The 25222-nt window shown below is 39.8% G+C and overlaps 2 protein-coding genes and 1 non-coding gene across 3 annotated transcripts; 1 reads left to right on the top strand and 2 right to left on the bottom strand.

Moving 5' to 3' along the window:
* The first annotated feature begins 2418 nt into the window (after positions 1–2418).
* Positions 2419–2580, top strand: LOC132882284 (U1 spliceosomal RNA). The gene has a single exon (XR_009654157.1). It is a non-coding gene; the product is annotated as a U1 spliceosomal RNA (small nuclear RNA).
* Positions 2581–6936: 4356 nt separating this feature from the next.
* On the bottom strand, positions 6937–8092 carry LOC132878794 (protein BTG1-like). The gene is made up of 3 exons (XM_060913686.1): positions 7971–8092; positions 7722–7858; positions 6937–7345 (listed from the first exon to the last, which is right to left on the bottom strand). The coding sequence occupies exons 2-3, from the start codon at positions 7837–7839 to the stop codon at positions 7119–7121; spliced, it is 345 nt and encodes a 114-aa protein (XP_060769669.1). The 5' UTR covers positions 7840–7858; positions 7971–8092; the 3' UTR covers positions 6937–7118.
* A 9113-nt stretch (positions 8093–17205) lies between these two features.
* Positions 17206–22673, bottom strand: LOC132879030 (tripartite motif-containing protein 16-like). The gene is made up of 6 exons (XM_060913701.1): positions 22053–22673; positions 19340–19435; positions 18932–19165; positions 18628–18799; positions 18370–18429; positions 17206–17924 (listed from the first exon to the last, which is right to left on the bottom strand). Exons 1-6 carry the CDS (start codon positions 22641–22643, stop codon positions 17398–17400), a joined length of 1680 nt encoding a protein of 559 aa, XP_060769684.1. The 5' UTR covers positions 22644–22673; the 3' UTR covers positions 17206–17397.
* Positions 22674–25222: the final 2549 nt, after the last annotated feature.

Here is a 25222-nt window from a genome sequence, read left to right on the forward strand (position 1 = left end):
TTTTACAAAGCTTTTGATTCAGTTGAACACAAATTCATTTTTAAAGCACTTGACAAATTTGGTTTTGGTGATTTTTTTGCAGAACAATTAAAACATTGTACGCCAATGGGAGTAGCTCAATTAAACTAAAAAAATGGTACATCTCCTAGATTTGAGTTAAAACGTGGGATACGTCAGGGATGTCCTATCAGTCCTTATTTATTTCTGCTTTCCACTCAACTATTAGCTAATCATATCAAAGCGAGTAATCTGAAAGGTATATCGGTCACAGATAGGGAAGTTATTATAAGCCAACTAGCTGACGACACGACCCTCTTTTTACAACACTCCTCTCAAGTTTCTCTTGCTCTCGATATAATTCAAATGTTTTCTAAAGCTTCGGGTCTTCATCTGAATGTAAGTAAATGCGAACTAATGGCAGTCAAGAAATGTGAGTTACCTGCTATCTGCAATATTCCAATTAAAGAAAGAATCACATACCTAGGAATAATTGTTACAAAAAACAAAAAGACAGGTGTGACTTGAACTTTATCCCAATTTTAGAAAGAACCAAAAAAAACCTTAATCAGTGGCTTCAAAGAGATCTTTCACTAAAAGGTAGAACACTACTCTCTAAGGCGGAAGGTATATCCAGGCTTACCTATGCTGCCATTTCCTTAGATGTTCATAAAAAAGTTATCAAGGAGATCGATCAGTTGCTTTATAATTTTGTTTGGAAGAATAAAACTCATTATATTAAAAAGTCTGTCTTAATGAATAATTATAGTAGTGGTGGCCTAAATTTTCTTGATTTTAGTACACTAAACAACACATTCAAGGTTAATTGGATTAAGCATTATTTAAAAGAACCTACCTCTGTTTGGAACATCATCTCAAGTCATATATTCTCTAATTTGGGTGGTCTGAAGTTTCTTCTACTTTGTAATTATAATATTGATCGTATACCTGTTTCTCTCTCAAACTTTCATAAGCAAACACTTTTGGCCTGGTCTCTTATTTATAAGCACAATTTTTCTCCTAATAGATATTTCATATGGAACAACAGGGATGTTTGTTACAAAAGGAGATCTCTATTTTTTGACAGTTGGTTTAGGAATGGCATTGTACAGATCAATCAGCTTTTCAATAAGGAAGGGAATTTATTTAATTACCAAGAATTCCTTTCTCATTATAAGATCCCTGTGACCCCTAAAGATTTTGCGGTCGTCTTTGACGCCATTCCATCTAGTGTAATTATGCTCTTCAAGGGTTACACCACTCCACCTTCCACTGTGGCTCCTTTGCCTGATCCAATTGACACACCCATAGGGAAATTATGTTTTCTGCCAGCATCTCGTGAAAACAACAAAAAAATTCACTCCTTATTTTTAGCTGATTGTGTCTCTGTCCCATATGTAATTACCACCTGGAATACACATGTTCAGAACCTATGTTGGGGAAAAATATGGACCCTTCCTAATAGATACCTACTGGTTAACAAAGTTAAAGAAATTTCTTTTAAAATCATTCATCGTTGTTATCCTGTCAAAACATTCTTAGTGAGGTTCATTAAAGACATTGATGTATCCTGTACTTTCTGTAACGTGCACCCAGAGACTGTCTTCCACTTATTCTGGACTTGTGAACACACTCGGAATCTACGGCAAGGCATTTGTCGTTTTATTTTGGACCATATTCATGAGACCTTTGTACTATGTTTGCACAATGTTTGGATTTATAGATTATCAGAGAGAATTGGACGGTGAATTTTTTCTTGCTAATCTCATTATATTGCTGGCCAAATTTTATATCCATAAATGTAAGGTGTTGAAAATCAGACCCTCTTTTTGTACATTCAAAAAAGAAATTGAATTCTACATAAAAACAATATCAACCTCTCCCAATAAGAAAGCCATTAAAACATTAAGTATGTGCTCCAAATTTCATGTATTTTTTGTAATTTATACGTGTGTGTATACATATATATATATATATATTTTTTTTACACGTTTGCACTATTTATAGTTTGTGTGTTTTGTTTACAGTAACCCCTGGCGTTGTATATCCGCATTTCATGTTTGTTTGTTCTGTTCATATGTTTGATAATATTGTCTGATGTACTGTATATTGTAAATGAAATGGTTTAAATTAAAAAAAAAAAAAAACTGTTGTGAACTGAATGACCAAAGAACTACTTCCGGAAAAGCGTCGCTCTCATTACATAGTCAGGAGTAGTGCATCATGGGAAATATTTCGCTATTATTTTCTCATAGAATAAACGTCATTAAAAAGCGCCCTGTTCATTCTGATTGTTGATTCAGTGTGTTGATTGTGTGTTTTCGATGTAGATGTGTGTGTAATTAGTGAGTAAATGTCCCTCACCATGATGGTGAAGAGTGTGTGTGGTGGTGACGGCGCTCCGCAGGCTGTTATGAACTCATATTTATCTGGAAGAGAAACACCATGATCAAGTAGATGGTTCACACAGGGCGAGGCTCAGCCATTGCACTCCGGCTGTCTGACCCCTGCGAATTCCCCAAATGTGGGAATCTCGACTGCGTAATTTGTGGTAGTAGGGGACTGCGTTCGCGCTCTCCCTGATTTTACTGGTTAAAAACAGATAAAATAGAACTTGATTAGTCCAACTCGAAGCTTATACTGACTATGTATTGTAAATCAGTTAGCATGTATTATGGCACTATGCATCTGCATAATGTTAGATCTGTTTTAACAATTCTACGCCCGTTTAGTTATACAGCTATTTTTACTGAATCATTTATATACTATACTGATGCTTATTATTGTTAAAACAATATCTAAAGTGCTATTTGTAAAACCAAAGGCCTTTACACGGCCCTGCTGTAAAATTAATGCTATTCTCCTGAGAAATGCTGGCAAAAATTTATAGGATTTTTGATAATCTTATAAGTAAATCTTATAAAATTATCAAAAATCCTATAAATTTTTGCCAGCATTTCTCAGGAGAATAGCATTAATTTTACAGCAGGGCCGTGTAAAGACCTTTGGAGGGGCAGGGACTCAACATTCAAAAAAGGGCACTTGGAACAAATTTTTCACACAAGTTAACTTTATTCAAAACTAAATTTTAATTGCAATTCTTTATCCTCTCTTTCCTTGGCATCTTTGCAGAATGCAGGCTTTCACTTATTTAGAAAACGTTTCCCTCTGTTTTAACTCAACTATCCTAAGCTACTAGAACATAACAGTCTTGATAGAATATGTTGTGGACGTCGTCATTCAGCCTGAAGTGTTCGAAGCTGCTAGAATATGTTATTAACGCCGTCGTTCAAACTAAAGTTTCCGAATCTGCCACGTTAATGAAATGGATGGCGCAAACGGTTGAAATATAGCCTAGGCGGCTTCATTAAATGATAAACAACCCTACGCATTTACTGTTGTGTTCTAAGCTGCACAATATTGCATGTTCAGATAAGAAATGAAAGGAGACTTTCAGTGTGACCTCACCATGCCGTTCCTCGCACTGTCTCCCACTGTCAACCGCCTGCATGCGCTTTCCGCACGGAGGCGCACTGAATGCATGACGTCACGGATTGATGCCCACATTTACATAGAAAAACGTTATTTTATAAATCTATAATTTCATATATTATTGTCAAATTATAGAGAATATTGGTGTTGGAGCTAACTTATCTTTTACAAATATTAAAAAAAAACAGTCCCTATGAAAAGGGCACTTTGGACAGCAAACAGAAAAGGGGCGGGGCTAGAGCACCTGTAACACCGGTTCATTGCACGTGAGTGCAGCACAGTATACACTTGGCTTTGTTTCTTCCCTTCTGAGCGTCGGTCAGGCTCTCTCTGGAGGGCGGAGCCACATCTGGCGCGTCTTCCGGTTGGCTGTCGGCGCTGTCTGGCAGCGTCACGTGCGGGGGAGGGGCGGGCAGAAACAGGGCAGTGGCACGCTCACGTGCAATCGGTAAACTTGTGGATGGGTAAAGCTTGAATTCAGATGATGAAATAAAAAGTTATGAGTGGGTTAGCATTTATAAATTCCAATGTAGATTAAAATAATGTCTATCTATTGTGTTGCATTGAACTGGAATAGCCCTTTATGTGCTGTTCAGCACAGTGAAAATGACAGCGCCATGAAAACCTAAATGATGCCCAGATTCTGGAATGCGAGTAAAATATTGATGCGTTTGATATTTTGCTTAAATTAAGTGACGTCAACTCACCTTTGTTTATATAGTGCTTTACACATAATGCAGTATATAGTGTGTGACAGAGAGAGAGATGCTTATGGAACTGATCAGCCTACAAATAAAAATAAAAATTTATTTTCTTTTCTGTCTCTCAACCACTGTATTGCCTGTCACTAAATGGCTCTCTCTCTCACTCACTCCCTCACTCGCTCTAACACACACAAACTCTCTCTCGTACATTTATCTTGGCATCAGTCTTATCCCATTGAAATGTAGAGGTTTCGATAGAGTAATATCCATTTGTGTTGTAGATAACAGTAATATCATTTTGTATCTCTGGTAATGTGTATCTGGTAATATGGATCCATTTGTGTTCTACTTCTGATAAGAATAAGATCATTTTATATCTGGTAATATGTATCTGTGGAGTAAAAATAATAATTGGATTTCAGATATCCTTGTTTTATTAAAATATGGAGATTGACTTAAAATTGGCTCTCTCTCTCTACTGTCTCTTCTTCTGTTGTTTGCCTTGTCGCTCTCTCTCTCTCTTTCTGGTTTGATCTAAGCAATAAACACTGTCAGAATTTTGGCAAATTCTGGAGTAATCTCAAACCTGTTTCACTGTGGAGCTTATTTGGGGCACATTGTTAGTGGCAGTTTGAATCCGTTTTCCTTGATGGTACAATAGCTCAATACATATTTGACAAGATGACTTGATTGTGAGTCTTTCTTGAGCGTAAGTAAAAAGGATTTCTACGATTTGCATAAACTGCTGCATCGACAACCTATGCCCCTCCTTTGCCACCCTAAGGAAAAATCTCTGGAGCCGCCACTGCCGTCTGGAAGTGTGATTTTCAGCTCAGCAGGGTGTATACAACGCCAAAGCGAAGATCCGTGACCTTGCCATCCTGTAGCAGCTTCTTTACCTCGTTGAACTTGGCCCATTGTCTGCTAACCTCCAGGCTATAGTCGGGAAAAATGCGGATATCATCCCCATCGGTTGTCCTCAGGAGTTTCCCCACAACTTTTTTTGAGAATCTCCACTTTCTCTTGATAGTAGTGGCATCTGACAATGAAAGCTCTGGGTAGGCCTCCTTGGAGATCGTCCCTTCGGTACGGGGTGCGCAGAGCTCGGTGTGCTCGGTCAAGCAGAGGCATTTTCCCCATATCCAACGTCTCGCCCAGAATGTGTGATATGTAGTTGACCGGCCCCTTGACACTCTATCTTCCTTCTTTCACCCCATTTAGGTTTTCATGGCGCTGTCATTTTCACTGTGCTGAACAGCACATAAAGGGCTATTCCAGTTCAATGCAACACAATAGATAGACATTATTTTAATCTACATTGGAATTTATAAATGCTAACCCACTCATAACTTTTTATTTCATCATCTGAATTCAAGCTTTACCCATCCACAAGTTTACCGATTGCACGTGAGCGCGCCACCGCCCTGTTTCTGACCGCCCCTTCCCCCGCACGTGACGCTGCCAGACAGCGCCGACAGCCAACCGGAAGACGCGCCAGATCTGGCTCCGCCCTCCAGAGAGAGCCTGACCGACGCTCAGAAGGGAAGAAACAAAGCCAAGTGTATATGACAGCACTGTGTCAACTCGCCGCCGCCGGGAACTTTTCTAACTACTCCGCATATTAGAATATAAATGTTTATTGAAGCTGCTTATAAAGCGAGTTTGCGAGCAATTTAAACAAGCCAGCCATCAGTGCATGCATCATTCTTTGTGATAATTCACATCCATTAGGCATTTCCAGTATTGTTGATGGGTAAAATTTGAAAAGATTGAACTCAGTATCGCACCCTATTTTTTCCCTGATAATTCTACACTGTGAACAACGAATTCATGTTAAATTAGTCGAATAAAAATCAACCAGACAAACGTTGCTGTCCATAAATTCCAGCACAAATAGTGTCCATTTCAAAAAGGCACAAACTTCTAAAGTAGATAAACAGCGTCTTAAAGCTGTATATCGCAGTTTATAGTCAAAGTCTAGAGCAGCTTTTATCTGCATCAAACAGTCATAACTTTAATAGATATTTGATAGATTGTAGCCGCTTAGTCCTTTTTTACCTGTTGAAATAACTGAAATTCACTGCTGACTACAATCATATAGATCCTAACGTGTGGGAATGGTTTAAGGTCAAACAAATAGCAGTTGTCATGGGTCAAACACTTTCACGGATAAGGAAACAAGAACAAAAGGATCTGATTGATAAAATTAATACACAACCAGGCACGTGCACACATAGGGCTTTAGGGGTGCTTGAGCCCCTGCCCTTTTTGCCTCGAATTAAATGTTGCCCTTTTAAATCTGCTTGTTAACTTGTTTGGCTGGGTGACCATTCTCATAGCAGCAACACTGATAAGGCAGTGGATCTGTCACTGGTAGGAGTGGATCAGTGTGGCCCTCTGATGGACCCTTTCCACTGATGGATGTGGTAGAGAGGGGTCAGAAATTATACAACAACAAATGGGCTACAGTTACACCGAAAATGTGCACTTACTGTATTTATAAACTGTATTACGCATCATGCAAATGTAAAACAAACACGATGAAAAAAACTGAAGCATCATCTTTAATCAAAATATATTTATTTAATCATCTTTAATAAAAATATTTACTAAAAACAACATCATCTAAATATTTACGAATAATAAAAATCTTAATATTTACAAATAAAATTAACAAAATATTTACAAGTAATAAAATAATAAATCAAAATATTTACAAATGAAATAAAAATTAATTTACAGGCGTTAAAATAAGGAACTTAACCAAAATATATCCAATAAATTGGATATATACGTGCAGCGAGACCAGTCATTAAAATCATCGTTTAAAATGTCAAACAGATGTGGGCCAGATGTGCTGAGAGATTAGCTGGAGACGGTCATCACAGAGTTGAGATGAGTCTCCAGCGGCAGTGGTGTGGACTCCTACAGCACACCTATGGACCCGTTCTCCCCGATCCGGTAGGACACTTCGTAGGGGTCGAGCCACACTGTCAGCTCACACGGTAAGAGGGCGCGAACCTGCTCCATGCTGAGACCACTGGTGTAAGCAGCCTTCCCTACTAGCGGCTCCATCCTGCGATTGATTCTGAGGCATCGATATCCCGAACCTCTGAACGGTGCGTCAGGGAACCAGTGGTGCTCATAATGCTCTGGAATCAAAGAAAACAGACTTTTAAAAACTCTGTTCAACTCGCAGATTGTTTTAAGAATAGATTTGTTATTAGAATATCATGACTATCATTCACTTGGGATGAGGCTCTCGAGAAAGGCAGCATTTCTGGGCAGTGTTAATGCTCCCGAGATAAACATCTGTCCGCCATTAAATCTAGGTCTTTATACATCACTGACTTTAACTGAATGCCACACTAATAAGCTTTCCCTTTTTCTCAGACCACAGCAAGGAGTCGGTATAATTGTAAAGGTATTTCAGTGAAAATGAAAAATAAGTAGATCGAATAAAGACTAAATATGATGTGGATCCTTTTGTCAGAAGTCACAGGTGTGTAATGTGGTGTTTAATCTCACCTCCTAACGCCTCTTCCAGAGAACGGCTGAAGTGTTGGAGCTGTTTTTCGGACAGAGGTCCTCTTCCTCTCAGTAATCCGGTGATGAAGGTCACCGCTGTGGTCACCTCGACTTTCATGCTGAAATATTTTCGTAAACTGCAAAATATCATACGATACAGACAGTCATGCGATTAGTGTGTGTCGTGTTAGTAGATTATTAAAACTTAAAAAAAAATACAAATCACTCAGTTAGTGCAAGGTGACTTACTCGGAAGGAGAAGATTAAACCGCTGATAGCCGCTGATGAATTGCTGATAAGTTGCTGATGATCGCTGGAAACTCGCTGTTACTCGCTGTGAAGGTTTGTGTCGCTCTGAAGCTCTGTGTGGATGTGTGGCTCTTATATAGCTGCAGATTTTGAAACATAACTAATTAAACTGTTTTCATTTAAACTAATTAAACTGTCTTCTTTTAAACTAATTGAACTAAATAAATTGTCTGAGTCATGTGACCTGGGTTTTCCCCTAAACTTAGGGGAAAACCCAGGTCATGTGACCAGGTGACATCAGCTCCCTGAGAGAGAGAGAGAGAGAGAGAGAGAGAGCATCCTGATCGCTCTGTGTTGCTCAGTAGCCCATTCACTACTTCAGGAAACCCATTCAAAGGAATCAGACAAAGTTTTGGACAACTCAATGGGGAGGCAATTTTTTTTTTCCCACATGGTACATCAAGATCAGCAGGCGTTGCAATTTTACTCAATATCTCACTGTGGAAAATAATTGCCACCAAAAGTAGTAACAATGGCCATTGGGTAATATGCGTACTCCAAATAGACAATTCTACACTAATTTTAGGAAACGTTTATGGACGCTAACATAGCACAAAACAGAACCCTTCTTACAGAGATTAGAGAAGTTATTTTGCAGTTTAAAATTAAATATGTAACTGGAAATATAATATCGGGAGGGGACTGGAATATGGTGAAGGATGAAGGACTAGACAGACTTCCTAGTAGATGGACACACCAGCACGGCTCCACTCCACCTCCCAGTAACAGCGTCCACACACACTCTCCTTACACAACACCTGCCACCAGGAATCAAATCTCTCTGGATGATCAGAGTAACGCTGCTCTCTCTCACTCCATCTCACCGCTCTGTTCTTCTCAGACAGAATGAGGAGACGATGTGCCGTGTTGGGATCCAGAGTCAGAAAACAGAAATCTAAAATAAAAGAGAAAAACAAACTGAACAATGTGAACATGTTGGGTTTATTTCACAAAATATATTGATGTGAAGTGTGTAGGCCTGTCGTGATATTTGATATACCGACTTATCATACGGTAAATGAAAATGAACTCAGTAATTTTTCCACCGTGATTTTGGCATTTCCGTGCTGTCCATCTCCATAGGGAAGTCTCCAGAGTATTAGTTTGACCCAATGACTGAATAAAACGCTGCACTGTTTTCTGTCATCTCGCGCGGCTCTCTGTCAGAGGCGGGGCTTCCCAGCATGCAACAGTTATCCAGCCAGGGGATCCACTGAATGGGGAAAAGACAACAACACAGTGCTCCGCTGTACAGACCATAGGTGTAGAATTGGGTCTGGATGGGATGGACGGGTCCCTACCAATATTTCTGATTGGAGAAAATAAAAATCCGCTCCGTGCGCGGTACACAAAGGGTTCCTGTAGGTTTCCACTGGGCGGAACCATGCAAAATTCTCTCATGAATATTCACTATGGGGGCGTGGTCACGGAAACAACATGCCTGTTCGGCTACCATGTCAATTAGGAAGTGCGGTTGCAATGCAGTGAGCGGCTGCTGGCTATCAAACTGTCCTTGAGGTATGCAGCGTTAGATTAGCTCGGAAAATTAATCAGTTCACAACAGTTCGGATTCAGTGTGTTAAAACGACAACATATGAATATGACTGTTTTCTAAGTTTGTGTGGCATGTAAATAACAATCCGACTTGATACAACAACTGGTGTTCATTAAGGTCACAAAGATATTATTAAATCATATCAGATTGTGCTAATGTTGGTTAATATTGCACCGAGTCTTGCTTGTGAAGTGCCTTCAAACTTTAGCAGCCCGCTAACCCTTAATTTGAAGCGCTTCAGTTAAGACCTGCAGAGCCCTGACCGAGTTTGGGTAATATGACACATGTAAACAACAACAACCCGATGGTGATGTGGACATTGTTCGAGGCCCAGACACCTTTTAATCAAATCAAACATTTTCACATAATAAGCAGAACAGCCTCCGCCTTCTGGATCAGAAATGTTTGGTGACTCCGCCTCTCTTTTGAAAATGTCACATACCGAGTCCACACATCCGCTAAGCTGATTGGTTTTCGAGGCGGTTCATTTGAAAGCTGGAGGCCAAAAACTTTTCTCTGTAGAACCCTGTCACTCCCCCCCCCCCCCCCCCCACTCTCATACATGTCAACCTATAGAGATCTTGCAGTCACGTGATCGAAAAGTACACAGCCGCCATCTTGTCGGTAAAAAACACCGCTGAATACTGCTGCACTCGTGTACAGAATGGATCAATTTCAATCAACGGACTACACGGCTCATTTTTCTAATGAACAGATAACTAGATATATGTCTAAAATAAACGATCTACAGATTAGTGACCCTTATTATGGCTTACCGGACGGAGTTTTCACGACCGGATTTTGAACTGCCAGCGGAATACCCAGACGTGTATAATTACCTCATTAACTTTCCCTCGCTGTTCAGTGGTGAAGCACTGCGTGCTTATAAATCTCTGGACAGTTATCTTTACAGAAATTCAGGATTTGTCAGTGACTCAGATGTGGCATCTTGTAAACAAGAATCCTCATTGGATGGGTAAGTCACTCAAGTATTGAGTATAGCACTGACCAGACGATTATAGAATAGAATAAGGTAATTCCAGTTGTAATTCCAAATCGTCCATGTTGTTTACCATGGAGGCCGGCTCTGCCTGCAGCCTCGCTTTTGCTTCCGCTCCCGGCGCCGCCTCCTTCGCTTTGCTTCTGATAACAATCCACGGAGACCCCGCTGGTCTCGCTATCTCGTCCGGAATGTTGTGCATGCGATGGAAATCGCTACAAACCGTCATTTTCTGCTGGAAACCCATGTCCAGTAAGTCCATACAGTTGTAGTGGATATTGAAGTCCGGTACAGTAGGGTTTTCCAGAAGAAAAGGTAGAAGTAAAAGCAGAAGTAGAAGTAGAAGGCAGAAATATGGCGTTTGACCGACAAGATGGCATCTGTCCCAATCTGGATCGGCTGTGACGTCCCATGCAAGTGCTCCATACGGAATGTTCGTATTTTATACGGATTTGATTCAATAAATGTTGTATACGGGTGTATAAATAAAGTTATACGGATTCTTTAAAAAAATTCAATATTTATTTAGAGCTACAATCAATTCCCACGATGATAAACGTACTGTAATCAACAGACAGCCAGTAAAGAGTCTTATAAAATCGCCCGTTATCTTGTGGTAGCGAGACTTCGTTCCACTTTTGATCATGCGCACACCGCATTGTGAGAATCCCGCCAACCGTGAAGTCATAGACATATAAACATAGACGCCGCCTTCTGCGTAGAATCATACGTCATCCTCGCCGCCATATTGGATGGGGCAAAGTGGAGATTCTTCAGCCGTCTCTGGTATACAGTAGCCGAGAATAAAGATGCCTCATTCATGTGCTGCGTTTAACTGTACCAACAGGTTTACCGTCCAAACGAGATCACATGGGATTACCTTTCACAGGTGAGACTGGAAAAATACTTTGTATTCATTCTGAAGGTTTATTGTTATTAATATTGAATAAAAAGTAACTGGGATATATCATTGCTAATTATCATTCAAATTTTAGGTAAATTATTTTAATTTGCATCTTATACGGATTTTATAAGGGAAATACGGATTTTGGAGGTTGGTTATACAGGTTTGATTGACCAAAGGTTGACATGTATGTAACCTACTCAGGTATGTGTGTAACCCCTCATGTGTGTCTGCGTTGTGGTTTTCACTCAAATAACGCGGAGGTTGCGACATCGCAGGGTAGCATAGGTTGAAATATATCGGTAATGCGCTGGCTCAGTCTCCAAAACTGTGCCATATTTCTGAATAAAATAAAATACAAAAGGAATGTCACAGGAAATTGCATGATATGTACCTGGCACACGGGCGCCGCCAGAAATTTTGGGCCCCATGAAAGATTAGAATTTTGGGCCCCCCCAACTTTGCCCACCCTCGTCACAATTGCACTATTGTCATTATTTGACTTTTGATAGCCCATGGACCTTGAGTTTGTGACTTTGTTATTACATTTTATGTATTAACCTACCAGGGACTAGATGAAAACTGGTCAGTGACTAATACTAAAACTTAAATCTAATTTAAAATTTAAAAACTTCAATCCTAAAGCATTTATGGGTTGTATTGCTGCTTACCTCCTTCTCCAAAGGGGGGTTCAGTGGTTTGGTAGGGCGGAGGTCCCCCTGAGGCTGAATCTGTATATTTAGGGCACCCCATTAGTTATAAAACTGGTTATTAGCACTAGTTATTAGCACCAGCATAACGTAATATTTCATCTTGTTTATCACACAAGTCAGTTCAGTTATTAAAATGGAAAAAAAATGTCACTGTACAAACTGTAAAAGTGTTCTCTTGATAGGCTAATCCAAGCACGTTCATACTGTTCGTTTACCATTCGCTAATATTTTGAACACACGTGAGCGATAGCTACCTTTCTTTGGGAAAAACTGAGTGACCAGTTGCCTGCCTCTCCGGTCCCTCTCAGCTTTCAGCTGCCTTTCTTTACGTTTTTGACAGCCACTCTTCATATTTAGTGATCATAGACTGTACGCACTCCACTGCTGGCTGGCTGCTGCACCGCGACACAGCAGCAAGTAGCGTTGCACTGATCAGCACACACATTTAATGCATCGCGCTTCTACGAGAACTGGACAGTACCATTTTGCAAAAGGGGGAGGGTTAAATGACAATATGTTGAAGAACTCAAGAAATAGACAACCTTGTTCAATTAGCTCATTTTACCAGATGGAATATTGCATTGTTGTTATTTCAAAAGTCTTATTAAAGGGCCCCATGGCAGTGCTGGGCCCCTAGAATTGTTCTAACTTTCCCCCCCTGGCGCTGCCCATGCTGGCACAAACAGCAAAAGGTTGGGACTCCGCAGGGCAGCATAGGTTGAGGTAATGCTAGTGTGGGGAGAGATGGAATTTTTGCTATTCTCACGTGTCTTTCCAAAACTTAGACAACAATGCACTCAAATCAACATAAACAGCAACACAAAATACACTGATAACATTTACAAGGAGGCAGATGTAATCTCTATCAATCTGTGTTGATTTAGAACGTTCACTAAAGCATGAATAATTAATTCCGTCTAAGCACTGTTTACATCCAATTTACCGCTGCTTCAATCTCCAAAACTGTGAGAGCCAAGCAGTTCCACCTGTCACCACTAGAGGTCAGTATTTAACCACTATCCCATCAGTATGAGACAGACAGCTAGGGGTAAGCAACTATAAAATACAAATATCCTTTCAAAATAAAGCTAATAATAATGAAAATAGTATTTGATGAAAAGATTACGCAAATTAACTGACTGTCGGGAATGGGTCGCAGAGGAGTGTCAGTAACGGCACTGAAAACATGATTTCAGAGCAGCCTCCAAACATGGCCACTCCGGACTACAGTCCCCAAGAGTCACAGTGCCTTCTATCACCTGACTTATAATTACATCACCTGTCTCCCATTCATCAGTGATCACCTCGCCTATATACACTCAGCTCTCACAGACTGCCAGTGCGAAGTATTGTTTAGTGTTCTGTGCCCAGCTTTACCGAGCCGTTTGATTTCTGCCTGATTTCCTGTATTGACCAGTGTTTGCGTTTAGTCTCGACTTTGTCTTACTGTTTTCCCTATGTTGCTCAGTTTGCCATTCGACTGACCTCTGCCTGTTCCTGACTATGATTCTCGCTCTTCGTATTTGCCTCAGCCTGCAGTTTGCAACACCCCCGTTCTCTCCTGTGCTTGCATCCGTAAGTGCCTGCTGTCAGTAATGGCGTTGGGAGTGACAGCTCGAAACAAACTACAAACATGGCTTCTCAAAACTACAACTCCCAAGAACCATAGCGCCCTCTATCACCTGCTTATTAATTACACCTGTCTCTCGTTTGAGTCATCAGCCCAGTTACTTAAGCCTCTCTCACACTCTCCCGAGTTGCAAAGTATTGTTCAGTGTTCACTCCTGTCGTACCGAGCCGTTTACCTTCTGCCTGCTTTCTAGTTATTTCCACCCCTGTTCTCGTTTTCTCTACCTCATTCTCTCGTCCTGCCTACATTGCTCTGTTTGCTGATCGACCAACCCTTGCCTGTATTTTCACTACAATTCTCATCCTGTGATTTGGCTTTGTTCCCAGTTTGCTTCTCCCACTCTCCCCTGCACATACATCCGTAAGTGCCTGTGTAGCACCGCTATCAATTCCCCGATACTCGAGAAGCTACTGGACCAGTTCTAGGTTCTATTAGAGTGGGGTAGACAAGTGAGAGTTCGACCAGAAACCAGGGATTGCAAATGGAAATGCCGGCACTTTACTGAATATAAAACAGAACATACAGAAATGAAAACATACCGTCTCAAATTCCTGCAGGCAATAGAGAGTACCAACTCACTCTTCTCACACAAAGATGTCTCACTGAAATGCAGTATAATTCAGTTCGATAATCTACCTAAAATGGATGAATTTATAAAGTTATCTCTCTCCTTTTGAATTTTAATCTGATTTCTATGTTTTAGACCGGTCTGTAAATTATTATCTTTAACATTAAATGGTTATTGAACTGCACCCATTTAATCCTATTATTACAACAGGTTAACTCTTTTGTTCCCTCTAGGAGCAATTCACCAATATCACAGTTCTAAGCACAACCAAATGAGCCTTATTTGTACCCAAAATCATAACAGAGGAATGAAGTAAACTTGTTAACGAATGAAAAACATCACATACTTCAGAAAAAGTGATAATGGGTGGAGACTTTAACATAGCCCCTGATTCATGGTTCGATCGAATACCTCACAGGAATCCACAACCTGTTTACGGCCGCATTATACTGAATTTATGAACAACGAATGTAATTGATTTTTGGAGGTCATCAAACCCAACTTGTATTCAATGTACATGGTTTAATGCTGCAGGAAACGGTCAGTGTTTGAGACTAGATTACTGGTTTATCTCTTGTGAGCTGTATAATGATATTTTAGATTGTGAAATTTCAGCCTCTCCGCTCACAGACCATTGTACGATTAGTCTAAACCTATTTACATCTAAGCAACATAAGATCCTTCCTAATATCTGGAAATTTAGTGACGACTTATTACAGAACGGTGAATTTTGTGATCAGGTGAAGTCTCTTATTTTGGAGGTTGAAGAGTTAGACATGTCTGATAGGAGTAAATGGGAATGGTTTAAGTTTAAGGTCAAAAAAATAGCAATTGGCATGGGTAAAAAACTTTCACGTATAAGGAGACAAGAACAAAAGGATCTGATTGATAAAATTAATACATTAGTAAATAACACACAACCATCCTTCAAAAACATTTCAGAATTACAGTCGCTGCAGTCTCAACTAGACGAAATGTACACAATAAAGGCAAATGGAGCTTCCACTCGATCAAGATGGATCGAACAGGGTGAAAAAAGTTCATCGTATTTCTTCGGACTTGAAAAACAAAGACAAACTTAAGAAAAAAATGAGTAAGCTTATGACCAATGATAATATAATAAAAGATCAGAAATGAGTACAGGATGGAATTTGGCTCTTTTATTGTAACTTGAATTTAATAAATCAGAATGTGACGTCTTATTTTATCCCATTAATGATGACATCAAAGAAATGGATGAAGACAAACATACACTTGAGGAGGAATGAACTATAACAGAAATTGAAATTGCATTAAAACAAATGAAAAATGGTAAATCACCAGGAATCGATGGCTTAACATCTGAATTTTTAAAATACTTTTGGGTGGATATTAAAAAAAAAATTATTATATAGAGCATTTTTAGAATGCATTCACAAAGAATGTTTATCCCTGACGATGAAGACAGGCTTAATAACCTTGCTACCAAAACCCAAAAAAGGCTTCTTGTTGCTAGACAATTAGAGACCTATAACCTTACCATGCAATGATTATAAATTACTTGCCTTAGTATCTGCTAATCGTCTAAAGCGTGGACTTGTAAAACTTGTAGACGAATATCAATCAGCCTTCATGAAGGGAAGATATATTCAAAACCATGTCCGACTGATTCTGGATATGATTGATTACCAATCAATTATTCAATTTAAGATTTTACGTGGAATCCGACAAGGCTGCCCAATTTCACCAAAATTATTTATTTAATGTACACAAATGCTAGCGTACTTAACCTTGTGGAATAATAGAACCATTACTATTAATAGGAAGACTTTATTTCAACAAGAATGGAATGATGATAAAGTTTTAGATATTACTGGTCTAATGGATGAAAATGGACATTTAATGCAATTTAATTCATTTGTAGAAAAATTTCATTTAAAATGTGTCTATAGAGAATTTAATCAAATTTGTAGAGCTATTCCACCTCCCTTAAGGTTCACGATAAAAAATACCCTTGAAAATTCAAAGGTGTTGGTCAAACTGCCTGAAATGAAAATCAGTGAAGTGGAAATTGGTAAAAGAAAATCTAATAACAAAGGAATTAGAAATGTTTTAAAAAGGAAGCTATTCCCCGATTTAAAAAAAAAAAAATAAAAGTAAGGATAAATGACGATGGAGGAACGCTAACAAATACACACTGTAGTTATCTTAGACGGCCAATTTCACCCACAGTGAAAGAAATTCAGTTTAAAATACTGAACAATATTTATCCAGCTGCTGAAACTCTCAGGAAAAGGTTGAATTTGCTTCTGTCTGAAAATGAGTTCAGCACAGAAACTCCATCACTGGGGGAAACTTTATTCTCCTGTGCTCTTATCTTTTATTCTGCAAAGCTTTGATTGTAATATTTGAATAAAAATCCCAAACTCACAGATAAACCTGGATTTATAAGGTTCTATCTGCGGGCCAATCATCATCCAGGCTGAATATGGGATGAACACGACATCGGCAGCCTGAACCGATCATGTACTGGATGTTCTAATGGAGTTTAAATATTGTTCAATGTTTTACAATCAAATCTCAGGGTTTAGAAACAACTTCAGATTTGAAAAAAGTGAATGTGGATTTTACATCTTAGAACACAAGCAGAAAAATCAAATTCATTCCAAAAGTGATGTTTTATTTTTATATAGTGTGACCTGAACAGGTTTAAAATGTTGTTCTGTTCTGGCTTTATTACTGTTTATTAGTTATTTAATGAGACGCTGCTTAATATGAAACAAACAGAACTTTATAATGCGAAGGTCATGAGATCATTTTCTTTTTTAAATTTGATGAGTTTCTTGTCTGACGGTTAATTTTTAACATTTCCTTTTTAATTATTTTAAATTATTCATCTGTTTTAATTTAAATATTAAAATGAGTGTTTTTGTGCAGCTGGATTGTGTTCTAGTGAAACAGACGACTGAGCAACAACGTGGCAACGTGCAGGAATTTTACAGAAAACACTCCACACTTTTATTCTGGATCACACAATCTCACTGTAGAACCAGAAACCCAGAACCCAGCATATAGAGTCTGAGTGAATGTGGTGTGGACTCTGTGGAGGAGCTTCATCGTGTCAGAGACGCTGTAGAAGGACAGAGTTCCTGCACTGTGATCCACATACACTCCTATTCTGGAGGGTGATGGAACTCTGAGATCAGTCTTAATGCTGTTGTGATAGAAAGAGAGAGAAGAAGAAGAACAGTACAGACTCCAGGACTGATTGTTGTGTCCAAACAGACACTCATTACCCCGTCCTTTCCTGCTGATGTCTTTATATGAGACTGATATGGACACACCAGCAGCACCGCTCCACTCCACCTCCCAGTAACAGCGTCCACACACACTCTCCTTACACAACACCTGAGGCCAGGAATCAAATCTCTCTAGATGATCAGAGTAACGCTGCTCTCTCTCACTCCATCTCACCGCTCTGTTCTTCTCAGACAGAATGAGGTGACACTGTGCCGTGTTGGGATCCAGAGTCAGATAACAGAAATCTAAAATAAAAGAGAAAAACAAACTGAACAATGTGAACATGAATATCCGCGCTGGGGGCGTGGTCACGAAAACAGCAGTTCGGTTGCAGTGAAAACTTTTCTCTGTAGAACCCTGTCACTCCCCCCTCCCCCCACTCTGGGCTCAAGAACACAACAAAAGGGCAATAATATAACAACAACCAATCAGAATCCAGATACAACAACCAATCAGAATTCAGATACAACAACCAATCAGAATTCAGATACAACAACCAATGAGAATTTAGATACATTCTGTTGCCAAGTAAAATTGTAACCTGTCAAAGTTCTCGAGCCCTCGTGCTGTTTTAGACATCAAGAATAATATAGTTTATCGCAATAATTTCTGAGACAATATATCATCCAAAAAAATTTGTCATCGTGACAGGCCTAGAAGTGTGTGTGTGTGTGTGTGTGTTAGATGTACATTTCAGAAAGTCTTCTCTGCTCTGTGGTTCTGGTTCTGAAATGATCTGAACTGCTGCAGCTGTGGAGAGAAAAATAGAAACATGAGTTTGTGTAAAAGATGGAAAGAGTTTAAAGTGATCCAGTCAGTTTATTCATTTTAAATCAGCGTTTTAGTTCAAAGTGTCGGGTGAATAAAGTGTCTTCAGAAAAGAAAGCAGGAGCATCGCTAAGAAATAACACATCACTGTGTTTCTCCAGCAGGAACAGCTCCTCATACCATGTGGAGGGATTTTGTTGAATTCCTCCTCACAGAATTCCTCAAGTCTCTTTTTCAGATCTGAGAGAGAATTCCTCACTCCATCAAATGAGAGATGTTGATGGACAGTGATGCTGGATGTGTGAAATGATGGTCTGTTCAATGGAGGAGAGTGACGTCCAGAAGCTAAAACCTACAGAAAGCAAATGAAATGTAAAACCCACTTGTGATGTCAGACAGGGACATTTATTGTTCCCTTAATGAGAGGTGTTTTAGAGAGTGTGTGAGGAACAGCTGGCTCTGTAGATCAGACAGTGAGTATTACCTGGAGGAAATGGATGTGATCGTGTGTGTGTGAAAGCTGCTCCAGCTCAGTGACTCTCCTCTGAAGATCAGCAATCTCCTGCTCCAGTTGCTCCAGGAGTCGTTCAGCTCGACTCAGTTCAGCCTTCTCCTGATCTCTGATCAGCTCCGTCACCTCCCAGTGCTTTTTTTCCATGGAGCTGATCAGCTCAGTAAAGATCATCTCACTGTCCTCCACTGCTGTCTGTGCACTGAGCTGTTAGGACACACACACACACACACACACACACACACACACACACACACACACACACACACACACAAGATGTAAAGCTCATCTATCATTCCCTCTCTTACTGGGACTGTAAATGACTCGTTGTCCATGTTGTGTGTGTTTCTAGGAGCAGCTCTGTCTCTGCTCACTGCTCACCTTTATAGTGTTCACAGCCTGTTTCAGCTCCTGCACCTTCTTCTGCTTCTCCTGGATTCTCTGCTGGGATTTCATCTGCTCCTCCTTTAACTCACTCTGAGGACAAATAAAATACATTCAGCTTTTTATACAGTACGAGCGAACTGGTTCCATATTAATGTCAGTTCAAAGTACATTCATGTTTCGCTCTGAAGGTTATGTACTCTGTGTGTGTGTAATGTTCACTAACTGGTCTGAAACTGGTGTTGAATCTGCTGGTGGTGTTCAATTAGTTTTCTTGTACATTGCAAGTCCATCGAGTTAATTTTCAGAGTTGGACAGTAACGAAGTACATTTACTTGAGTTCTGTATTTAAGTACAGTTTTTGAGTATCTGTACTTTACTTGAGTATTTTTTGGGAAACTTATGACTGTAACTTCACTACATTTGAAAGACAAATATTGTACTTTTTACTCCACTACATTTCTATCAAGGTCCTCGTTACTCGTTACTATGAAGCAGCTTTGAAAGTGGATGTTTTTTTCTTTTCTTTTCTAAAACGTGATTGGTTTTTCCGCAGGTGACACTGAGACAGTCTATCAGTAATCACTAGGGTCACGTCACGTCCATAGCCTGGATAAAATCAAGATCAATGATTTCTCCGTAGCATTATTTAACACGATCAGTTGATGGCAGAATGGAAGGAGGCGGTTCTTCTGGGGAATGCACACACCCACGGTTCTATAGCTAGAACCCATGGTTCAGTTTTCTGAAAGGAATAAAGAGTCATTTCATTTTAAATGTTTGCTTTGTTTGCCTAAAACGGAGCACATCACAGCCTACAAAAACTCACCATCCGACCTGCAGAAGCATATTGAGGGATATAAACGTTTTATTCCAAGAGAAAGCTTGCAGTGAAGTTGTCTGTGCTTTAGAGCTCGCGATAACGTTGCAATCGCTACACAGTCTGATTAGTCAAATGACTCTGTGGATTTGCCCACCAAGTTGCCATCGCCTTGTCCACGTCTAATGTTTACACATAGCTAGTTAACTTGGACACTGTTAGTTAGCATGTAAAAACGGAGTTACACTAACATGAATAACGTTCACTTTTCTGAAGTCCTTTCAGAAATGTTTCATCATAATCTTGCCAATTAAACAAAAAAGTAGAAATCTTTCTTTTCTCGTAATATTAGCTGCCCAATATGATTTCGAGTTTGAAAAGAGTTTGCTAGCATGTCAGGTGGAGCTTCACTGACATGATTCCACAGGCAGATTCATATGTGCATGAATACATACACTTAACAAATTGCTGGAATTTTTTGTTTTGATGTCAGATGATGGTCTTGCACCTTTTTTTTTTGCCTTGCTTAAAGCAGAGTTGCTGTTGGGCCGTTATTAACATCGAGGTGTGGATCTGGGTTTTAATCAGGTTGGATTGTCCTTTTTATTTTCTGAGCAAGCTGCATTTACAGCTGTTCCACTGTCTTCCTTATTAACACACACAACTGAAGTAAAAATTTGACTGTCCAACTTTCACTTGTATCGGAGTAACATTTGCCCAGTGGGATCTGTACTTTGACTTAAGTAATGAAGTTGGGTTCTTTGTCCAGCTCTGTTAATTATTAAATAAATATACACAAAACACGATGCATATATTTCAGTATGTTATGGAATTACGTATGGATATCAGAATGTCACATTTACATCACTATATTTTAATCAAATTTAGCTCCATTAGGCGAGTGATTAACTAATTTAGTGTTATAAATGAGACACATTTCTACACCTCTAATGGTGTGTGTGTGTGTGTGTGAGAGAGAGAGAGAGAGAGAGAGGTTTTGATGTGTGTGTATTGTGTACCTAAGAAGGTTGAATTGACCTCCTTATATATAAGGTTGACTATATATATTAAACCTCCTTCGGTACACACTACACACAGATCAAAACCTCTCTCTCTCTCTCTCTCTCTCTCTGTGCACTTATAAGGGAGAACATGGCCCACTCTGCACTGTGGAGAACAGCTGAAATAATCCTGACTGCATGATTGGGGGGTAACAGTGAAATGAGCGAGCATGGGGAACACATTTACCTCATTATTTAGCTTATTATTTGCTCATTCTTTCATGTGAACATTTGTTCATTTCATTAAAAACATACTTGGAATAAAAAAATTGCCATAAACATAAAATAGTTTCATTAATTAATTACCACATTATATATGTAATGCTTCCAGATGATACTATATATTATCTTATTTTAAACACTTTATATTTCATTAGATTTTGGTTAAAAACGAGCACCATGTGACCTTATCGACTGGATTTAGCAGCTACTAATGCCTTCAGCTACGACAGTACGATTGCCTTTAGCAGCTACTAATGCCTATATCGGGGATGCGAACTGCAAAGACGCTCTTCATCCTGTTGTCCTTTAGACTCCTTTAGAACGTTAACATTTGTTCCTTAAGAGAGTCTCTCAACTCTCTCTTTAGGTCTAAACGGCAACGTTATCAGGAAACCCACCCCGAACCAGATTACGACCATCACTGAAGATAAATTTAACACTCTGTTCACCAGAACACAGACAATTTTAATCAGCTTTTACAGAATCCTTCTGATTGAGACACACATTGAAATTAAAGTTCAAATCATATCACTGACTAAAGCACCTGTTTCTAGATGGGAAACTATAATTAAGATGATTTAATTCTGGAAAAATTTCTCATTCTCACCTGTTTCTCAGGTCTTTCTGCTGCAGCTGTGATGGTGTCGTGACCTTTGTGATGATCCATCGTACACAAATAACAGATGCAGGTTTGATCAGTACGACAGTAGATCTTCAGCACTTCACCATGTTCAGAGCAGATCTTCTCTTGGAGTTTTGCTGAGGCTTCAATTAATGTGTGTTTTTTCAAAACAGGAGCTTCCTGATGAGGTTTCAGATGAGTTTCACAATAAGAAGCCAAACACATCAGACAGGACTTGACGGCTTTGTGTTTTCTCCCGGTGCAGAAATCACACTCCACATCTCCAGGTCCAGCGTAACAGTGAGCAGGAGAAGCAGCTTGGACTTCAGTCTTCTTCAGTTTCTCCACCACTTCATCCAGCATGTTGTTTCTGCGTAGAACAGGCCTTGTCGTGAAAGTGTCTCTGCACTGAGGACAGCTGTAGACGCCCTTCTGATCCTCCTGATCCCAGCAGCCATTAATACACACCTTACAGAAACTGTGACCACAGGGGATAGCCACCGGATCCTTCAGGAGATCCAGACACACTGGACACATGAACTGGTCCTGAGCTACTGAAATACTGGCCTCAGCCATTTTCCTGAAATTGCAGACTGACAGAGAGAGACAGAGGTCAGTTTTGTTTTCTCTGAAATGAGGTGTTACCTCCCTGTACTGTGTGTGTGAAAGAGCAATAGAGAGTGAGGAGGAGCACAAACACAGAGAGGTCATGAACACTCCTCTATTAACCATTTCATCTCCCTTCAGTGCAGAAATATAACCCATGTAACCGCACTGATTAGGATTAATTTCATGAGATTTAATGAATACTGAAAATAACTGATTCAGTAGACTGGATTAAAGTGTCAAAAAAGCCAATTAAAAAAAATCATTTCGGAAAATTTGGAAATCCAACACTCTTTACCTAGGTGGTTTGAACACAAGCACAATCCCTCTCTTTTGTTTTCTCTGTCAAAACACACACTTCTGACCTTCACTAATTCACACATTCCCTCCTCTTTCTTGTCAAATTCAGGAAGAAACTTTCTGTGCAGGAAATGCAGAAGAGAACGTCGCGATATTAATGAATCAGCAGTCAGAAATATAAAGGCTTAGATGGTTAAAGCTAATTAGGAGATGAAATGGTTCTCCAGAAGCTGCTGTGTTTCTGTGTGTTCTTTTGCAGATGTCACCTTTATTTTCTTCTTCTTGAGGCTGATGAATGGTTTCTGCTGCGTTACTCTTCCTCTGTCCCCATGCTCCATGGTCCTGATTTGAATCGTATCTCATCTCATTGTATCTGCTAATTCTCATCAAGATCAAGACTTGCTGCTGTTTCTCAGCTGTTTATATTGATTTTAATCACAATTTTGCTGCCCAAATCAGCTGGTGGTATTTCTGGGGCTGCCTGTATGTTGTCTGTTCATTCACAAATCCTTCTTCTTTTATTTTTATCAAGTTTTGCTGATCAGGTGACTGGAGCGGCTTCTTTCTGCAGCCATTTTATGACTAAAGAGTGGCCTTCTTTATTCATTTAAAGTGGATGTGTATGTAGTCGATTCCCTTCAGGTTCATACAGGTGCCTCTATTTTACCTGTATTGCACTCACAACAACACAACAGCACATTATTCAGTGTTTTACTTCATGAATCTTTTTTTTTTTCAAAAATAAACACATTTCAAAAATAGTTGGGGCAGTAAAGCATTTCCCACTTTATAATGTTCCCATTCATTTTCATGACACTTAAAAGATGTTTAGGGACTGAAGACACTAATTGATGAAGTGTTTCAGGTGTTATTTTGTCCCATTCTTCCTGCAAACAGGTCTTAAGGTGTGCAACAGTATGGGGACAGAAGGGACACAGCCTCTTCTTCCACAGCCATGCCTTTGTAATGTGTGCAGAATGTGGTTTTGCATTGTTTTGTTGAAATCTCCCTGGAAAAGATTGTTGGTAACAGTCTGGATGTTCCTTTTTGCCTTTGGTCTGGAGCACATGGCATCCATTTCTTCCAAAAATGACCCAGAATACTAAGTCATCTGACCACAATACATGTTTCCATTGTGTGATGGTCCATCCCAGATGCCTCTGAGCCCACAGAAGTTGACAGTGCTTCTGGACACAGTTGACATAAGGCTCCTTGGGGCAGTGAGGGCGTGGTCGGGCATGGAAATTTTATTCCATGTAGCTCATCATAATCCTACGGCTGGGCATTTAGGTTAGGATAAGACACTAAATTGTCTCATGGCCCACTTCTATTGGCCAGGGATTTGTGCAGGTGGTGTGCGGCTTGTTGTGAATGTCAGCTGGTAAATCCAGCAGCCACACTAAAAGTGCCATTGCGCCTCTAAATTTGATTGAGATCCCCTTCAAGAGAATTGGTATGGATCTTTTCGGGCCATTAGATTGATCTGAGTGAAGGTATTCATTTGTGCATATAGTGTTGCAGAGTTACTACTTTCATTCCACATACACTATGCAAACTGGACAAATTGTTGGGGATTAAATTGATTCATACCAGGGTTTACCATCCACAAATGGACAGGCTGGACAAACGATTTAATCAAATGCTCAAAAAATGATTTATAAGTTCATTTACGGGGATGCTAGAAACTGGGATAAGTGGCTACACCCTCTGTTGTTTGCAGTGCATGACTAATCCTCCACTGGGTTTTCCTCATTTGAATTACTATATGGGCGCAAGCCTTGTGGCATCTTAGACATCATGAGAGAAAATTGGGAGGAAGGATCTTCTCAAAGCAAAAATTAAATTTAGTAAGCTCTTGACCTGAAAGCAAAACTCCACGCACTGAGACACCTAATACAGGAGAGTTTGCTACAGGTGCAAGAACATCAATCCCACCTGTCCAACAGAGGGGCACAACTAAGGGAATCTGCACCGGGAGATAAAGTCCTCATTTTATTGCCCCTGTCAAGCTCAAAATTATTCACCAAGTAGCAAGGGTCCTTTGAGGTCACATGGCAAATTGGGGAAGTTGACTATGAGGTTAGGCACATGGATAGGGGAGATGCATGCCTAATTGACCACCTGAATCTCCTGAAACCATGGCGAGAGGAGGTTCCTGTGGCTCTGGTGACAGGAGTTCCTAAGAGGGCAGAGCTGGGACCGGAAGTAAATCCAAAAAGTGTGGCCCAATTCACCCCGGTCCCCTGTGG

This window comes from Neoarius graeffei, chromosome 2, assembly GCF_027579695.1.
Source record: "Neoarius graeffei isolate fNeoGra1 chromosome 2, fNeoGra1.pri, whole genome shotgun sequence".
In the NCBI taxonomy this organism is placed as follows: domain Eukaryota; kingdom Metazoa; phylum Chordata; class Actinopteri; order Siluriformes; family Ariidae; genus Neoarius; species Neoarius graeffei.

What these genes read in the sequence shown, in the direction of transcription:
- LOC132878794 (XM_060913686.1), bottom strand. Translation starts at nt 7,839, where the DNA reads ATGAAAGTCGAGGTGACCACAGCGGTGACCTTCATCACCGGATTACTG. An exon ending in TCTGGAAGAGGCGTTAGGAG is followed by an intron (nt 7,346 to 7,721) that starts GTGAGATTAAAC and finishes CTTTGATTCCAG; the next exon opens with AGCATTATGAGCACCACTGG.
- LOC132879030 (XM_060913701.1), bottom strand. Translation starts at nt 22,643, where the DNA reads ATGGCTGAGGCCAGTATTTCAGTAGCTCAGGACCAGTTCATGTGTCCA. An exon ending in CAGAAAGACCTGAGAAACAG is followed by an intron (nt 19,436 to 22,052) that starts GTGAGAATGAGA and finishes ATTTGTCCTCAG; the next exon opens with AGTGAGTTAAAGGAGGAGCA. An exon ending in CAGAGAAGACTTTCTGAAAT is followed by an intron (nt 17,925 to 18,369) that starts GTACATCTAACA and finishes CTTTTATTTTAG; the next exon opens with ATTTCTGTTATCTGACTCTG.